The 6,405-nt window shown below is 40.3% G+C and overlaps 1 protein-coding gene across 1 annotated transcript; it reads left to right on the forward strand.

The window, feature by feature from the left end:
* The first annotated feature begins 179 nt into the window (after positions 1-179).
* prpf38b (pre-mRNA processing factor 38B) lies at positions 180-6,155 on the forward strand. Its single transcript, XM_030160235.1, has 6 exons — positions 180-602; positions 1,053-1,121; positions 1,361-1,512; positions 2,112-2,172; positions 3,398-3,633; positions 4,775-6,155. The coding sequence occupies exons 1-6, from the start codon at positions 393-395 to the stop codon at positions 5,448-5,450; spliced, it is 1,404 nt and encodes a 467-aa protein (XP_030016095.1). The 5' UTR covers positions 180-392; the 3' UTR covers positions 5,451-6,155.
* The last annotated feature ends 250 nt before the right edge of the window (positions 6,156-6,405 follow it).

A 6,405-nucleotide genomic window follows, 5' to 3' on the forward strand; every position in this document is an offset into this window, starting at 1 on the left:
ATGCAAATAAAGAACATGGAAGTGTTTAAACGCACCAAAATAACAAGATAGGCATATACTTACAAATATGTATCTTTTTCGTGTATGAAAGTAGTTTAAATGATAGAATCTATGAATAGATGCTTTTATTTTGTTAACGGAACTTGACCGTTTTGACGTACGCAGCATAGTTACTGCACCACGGAGCACGGACGACTCCAGTTCCGGTACCTCAAGAAGCACCGTAGTTACAACGACGGCGGGAAGTTCTACGGATCAACTTAACCAAAAATAAGCTTAACTTATCAGGCGTTTTTTCGAAGGGTCGGGAATTCACCATTAAATACCAATGGAGCTGTAATTGGGAACACGCTAACTACAACCTAAGTTCAACGGCGCGGGACTCTGCTATAATGGCTAACGTCGGCAACCAGCTACCAACACAGGCCGTTAGCAAGCCTGCGCCAGGGAAACATGGAAATGTATTGCCCCTGTGGGGTAACGAAAAGACTATGAACCTAAACCCAATGATTCTTACCAATGTACTATCCTCACCATATTTCAAAGTTCAGCTTTATGAACTAAAGACCTACCACGAAGTTGTGGATGAAATCTATTTCAAGGTAATATTAGCAGATGCTAACCCGCATGCTAGTTAGATAACCATTGCTAGCTAGCGCTGTCGTCACTGTATTGAAATAGCAGCGTGTTTCAGTCGCCAAATATTGTAGATTGGAAACGGGTATCGCCCATTATTTCCAGATAAATTTGTAACTTACGTGACTTAAAATTTAGTAATTCATCATCTGTTTGTGTACATATGTAAGTGTGTATCGCTGAAAATATGAGTGTTCGTGTTACAGATCGTACGTTTGCTAGCCATTGAGCTAGCTAAAACAATGAAAGAGGCGGTATTTGAAAGTCGTTATAGATGAGAAAACTTATTTGTCATTTCTCAAAGTAAGTTAAATGTTAGATACATTAAGAGACGCGTGGTGTGCACACTGGCAGTATTACTTTGGTCTGTTGAATGACTGTTTACCCATTTAACGGGTTTCTCTGTGTGCAAACAGGTGACTCACGTTGAGCCTTGGGAAAAGGGAAGCAGAAAGACCGCAGGCCAGACTGGAATGTGCGGAGGGGTAAGTGAGAAGTACGTGCCTTTTGTATTCCCCATCTTTTCCCTTATTTTTCTCATCACTCCTAATCATTTTCCCCAACATTGTGTACAACTCATTGTTCATAAATAAGGGCAGTGTAAGTTGTTTGATGGGATCTGGCTTAATGTACTTGTGACATGTCACAGAAAACCAGATGTTGTGTACAGACTCGGCTTAATATCACAAAATGAGCTTTGCAAATATGTCTTTGTTCTTTCTAGGTGCGTGGAGTTGGGACTGGTGGTATTGTGTCAACTGCTTTCTGTCTTCTATACAAACTGTTTACTCTGAAGCTGACTCGCAAACAGCTGATGGGTCTCATCACTCACACAGACTCTCCATACATCAGAGCACTTGGCTTCATGTATATAAGGTAAGATTCTTTTGTAAATAAAATTGTGGATACTTTGTGGGTGTTAGTTAAGTGGTATCATTTTGGCTTAAATTGTGCTAATGTTTCAGAGAAATAATTTGTTGTAAAAGCTGAATTCAGGTAAAATGTTACCATGGTTTAGGTAGGCTGTGTATTACATAAATTACACAGCATTATATCAGTTATACTAGATAAGCACTTGGAGAGTTCAGACCTCCACCAAAGCAGATCAGTGCCCCGATCACCACCAAAATTTAATCATTTGTTCCTTGTGGCTGTATCAACATTTGAAATCTGAAATTTTCATCCAAATCTGTCCATAACTTTTTGAGTTATCTTGCACATGGACGGACAGACAGACAAATCACCGCCGGCAAAATCATAACCTCCTTGGCGGTGGTAACTAGATAACACTAATTATTAATACAAATCGGAAATGACACGTAATTGCAGTGGCTCGCATAAATCTTATATAATGTGTGTAAAGTTCCCGAAAATGACTACCATATTATTACATACTTAAACTTTGTGAATATTAGAATAAGAATCTTTGAATACAATGTTTATGTTGTGCTCTCTTTCTTTTTTTTTCTGTTCAGATACACGCAGCCCCCAACAGATTTGATAGAATGGTATGATGGTTTCCTGGATGATGAGGAGGTATGTCACCTCGGGTAATAATTTAATGTTTTTATTTTCTCTTCATTAAATGATTAGATCTGCAACACACAGTTAAGCTATTAGTTTCCCCCACTTGTGATGCTCATAGCTGATTTTTCACCTTTGCCTTCATTTGGCTTAATTGTTCCCAGTATTGTCCTTTAAGCCTGAATAGCTAGGTTACTTTCTCACTGCTGTGCTGCTGATATTTATCAGGGTAAGTACCATATATGATGCTGAGTCAATTTGATAGTGCACTGTGATATCAAGGCATGCCTTCTGTTTTTTATTTATATTTTTCTTTTTACAAGATTTATCAGGACTTGTTGCACAAAACTAAATTATCTATCTGGCCATTGGAGCAGTCACATTTACATGTACAGTTACATATTGTATATGATTATAATGAGTTTTTTATTCTATTGCGTGTTCTGCATTAGTAACTAAAGTATAATTTGGTCACAAGATGTGCAACCAGGCCTCCTTTCATGTTATGTTGCATTTTATTTGAACTGATCATATGAAGTCCTTCCCACTGGTTAATTCCCATGTTTTTTTCTTTAGATGCCCAATGTGCAGCAGGTGAATTGGATATTGTATCTCAGCACTGTTGGTTTGTGTGTGTGAGTGCAAAGCAGCTGTTCTCTATCATAAAATTACTAATTATTCAACTGGTGTGCACCTAAGTACCTGCTCCATTCTGTGCTTACACTGTGGGCATTTTTCCCTGATAACCACATAAATATTCATTTTGCTGAAGGGTGGCTTTGCTTTCTTTGTTCCTTAGGCATAATGAAGATATAGTATTCTTAGAAACTGCTTTCCTTCCCTTCATTTCTGGCCTATAAAAAGTGTTTTAAGGTGCTGTTTTAAACGGATAATTGAAACAAAAGTGTCGAATACATTTTCCCATCTCTTTGATTATTCAAGCTCACTTTGTAAACACAGACTCCAGGAATTGCAAGGTACAGTAGATAAGGCCAACTTTTTGTGAGATGCATACTTTTGTTTCCTCTATTTAGAATTAACAGATGTAAAGCCAGGTACATATAACTGATGAGAGATTAAGCTAGATGAACAGAGGTGAAGGTTCAGTACTTGGTCATCACAAATTGCTTTATAATTTGAGGAAACATTGAAAAAGTTATAATTTTGAAATATGTGTTGACTGTGTGTACTGATTGAGCTTTTATGTTGTCTTTTTTTTTTCAAAATTTGATTTTAGGAGCTTGATGTGAAGGCAGGAGGTGGCTGTGTCATGACCATTGGAGAGATGCTGCGCTCCTTCCTGACCAAACTAGAGTGGTTCTCCACTCTTTTTCCCCGTATCCCAGTGCCTGTGCAGAAGATTATTGACCAGCAGATAAAGGCTAGACCTCGTAAGATAGCTCAGAAGGAGACACAAGATGAAGAAGCTACATTCACAGAGTCAGGGAGGCAAGGGGAACGTCGTCGCTCCAGGTAAGTCTTTCAACTAATTCCTTTCTTTCCTTCTTTAGAGAGCATCTCTCACTCAATTTACAAAGAGATCCATTTCCAACTCTGATCATGATTATCTTGCTGTCACTGTTTTCAACTCATGCACCCGGAGATATTTTGTCAGTTGTTTGGACTGATTGCATCATTTCGTAGAACTGTTTACCTGTACTACTATTGATCAAAGTTTTCATGAGCTGTCAGGAACTGACAACACCTTTTATCATATTCTTACATTTTTGAATCAGGAAGAGCATCCATATAGGTGAACTGTGGTTGATACAATTACAGCGAAAGCTAAATGTAAATATCATTTTTGTGCTATTTTATATAAGCAGCTACAGTGGTAACAGTATTTGTTGGGATTTTTTTTTACCTAAGACAGGTGTTTCATGTATTTTCAAATCATTTTCTTTTAATGGAAAATGACAAAATGAATGCACACTTGTGGTGTGAAGTCTGCCCTCATTGCGTGGTACAAACATGAACAGCCACACAATGGCCCGGTGCAAAGGGGAATAACAGAAGTCAGCAATAAGCCTTGGAGGCGACAGTTTCCATAGTGTTTTTTATGTTTTAGAAACTGTACGATAAGGCTGTTGAAATAAACTGTCAACTACTACTGTGCTCAAGTTATGAGCAGATGTATGAGAATTATTGCCTCTTGTAAATGTGAGTCATGATATTGCACGTCTTTAAATAACAATAACATTCATAATGCAACAGGTCACAAAATCTCAGCTCAAAAAAATGCACCATATGCATCTTTCTTTCCTGTTATTGACTGCTTAAGGTAGACAAACCCCTGTAGTACTGATGTTAGACAAATTAGAAGTTCAAATATAGTGTTAATTAAAGTGATCAATGTGACCCAGACAGACATGATTGTTTCAAATAGTTGTCACTGTGTTGGTATTACTTTCTTACTTAATAAAAGAAGTGAATTTAAGTGCTGCCGCCCCCTTGTCTGAAGTCCCTTCTCTGGTCTCACGCATTGCCCACCCCCAGTACTTTGTGAAAAAACTAGGTGTATGTACAGTAGACTGTAAGATGAATTGGCCATATGCTACAGATATATTGAAAACATTTGCACTTACCTGAAGCTGAATGTACTGTGTCTTGTCAGGAGCCCACGACGAACACCGAGCCCCCGAAGGTCTCCTAAGCGTTCAAGGAGCAGGAGCCACCATCGCGAGAAAGAACGCCACGGCCCGAGCTTTGATCGCGAGTTGGAGAGAGAACGTGACCGGCAGAGGAAGGAGAGGGAGGGCAGGGAAAGAGACAGGGACAGAGGAGAACGGGGAGAAAGGGAGAGGCGACGATCTCGCAGCACCGACAGGAACCAAGACCGGCGCGAACGCAGAAGGAGTCGTAGCGGCAGCCGGGACCGAAGGAACGAACGAAGAGACAAAGAGAGGGACGGAGGGGACGACAGGAGCCGGAGGAAGGACAGGGATCACCACAAAGACAGGGGGACAGAGAGAGAGCGGTCCAGGGATAAAAAGAGCAGGGGAGAGACTGACGACCGGAGGCATAAAGACGACAGGGAGAGGCACAGAGAGGAGAGGAAGGCCAAGCGGTCCAGCCGGAGTCGAAGCAGGGAGAAGAGGCACAAAAGTGGAGGGGAAGAGAAAAGCAGGAAACGGGAGAGAAGCCACAGCAGAGAAAGGGACAGGGATAGAGATGGAGAACAGCGATCTCACAGACGTAGTCGTAGCAAAGAGAGGAGCCACCATCAGCGGGAGTCCAGTAATGACCATAGTAAACATAGTGAACGCAGACGGAGTCAGAGCACTGAGTAATTGTCGCTTTTGAGCAACATTACTTCTACCCCTGTTTATCTCCCTGTTTTCTACCCAGTTGTTTCTCCTGTCGCCTGTGCTAAAGGGTATGTTAGCACAGCAGACATCTGGAATTGTTGTCTTTGGCCAATGTAACGTTGCTTTTCATTGTTTTTTCTGCCTTTGTCACTCCCCATTAGACCATTGTTAGTTTTCACTTGAAATTTGAAAAGTGGAAAAAATGGCATTTTAATTTTCTATGGTTCTTTTTGCCCCAGGAAGACATGGGTTTGTACATAATGTTCCTAAGGTTGTCTACACACAAGTGGTCTGAGTGGAATTCTCTGCTGGACTGGTTGAAGTCTGTGCTGAAAACACGTAAACATCCACACATAATGTATGTAATTTACAAAGAAACTGTACATCAGACAGTGTAAAAATTACTACATGCTTACTGAAATATGACCAGTGTTTCCAAATGTAATCATCTTGGTGAGCTGTATTCATACAACAGTTTGGAATATGTGGAATTTGAGCACAGCAAGTTAAGATGAAGCAGAGCCACTCAATCCACAAATGTGCGTCGACAGCCTAAGAATGTTTTAATCATCTAAAGGGCGGTTTGCAAAGGGTAATTTATACCACACACACTGAGACCTGCTTGTGCTGTGTTTGGGTTATTGCTCTGTTGCATTTTGTTTTCTAATAAAATACTTTTATGATCAACAAGTTCATTATTCTCATTTAAAGAATGAAGAGCATGCAAATGTCACTACACAATACATTGGTACAGCTTATGGAAATGAAATAAAACAAGAGTATGCTGCGGCTTAGTTGCGTGAACAAAATGTGGAACGCTGAGTGTATTCCACCAATCAGTGTCCTCCAGCACAACCACACCCCTCAAGAATTGTGGGTAATCTGAAAAGTACTACCTCCCTACCAGGAATGTGTTTGGGGAGGGAGAGAAAGATTT

This window comes from Sphaeramia orbicularis, chromosome 17, assembly GCF_902148855.1.
Source record: "Sphaeramia orbicularis chromosome 17, fSphaOr1.1, whole genome shotgun sequence".
Taxonomy (NCBI): domain Eukaryota; kingdom Metazoa; phylum Chordata; class Actinopteri; order Kurtiformes; family Apogonidae; genus Sphaeramia; species Sphaeramia orbicularis.

Bases quoted from the DNA above. Each gene is read 5' to 3' on its own strand.
- prpf38b (XM_030160235.1), top strand. From the start codon at position 393: ATGGCTAACGTCGGCAACCAGCTACCAACACAGGCCGTTAGCAAGCCT. The intron at 1,513-2,111 runs GTAAGATTCTTT...TTTTCTGTTCAG, and splicing joins CTTGGCTTCATGTATATAAG to ATACACGCAGCCCCCAACAG. The intron at 3,634-4,774 runs GTAAGTCTTTCA...GTGTCTTGTCAG, and splicing joins GGGGAACGTCGTCGCTCCAG to GAGCCCACGACGAACACCGA.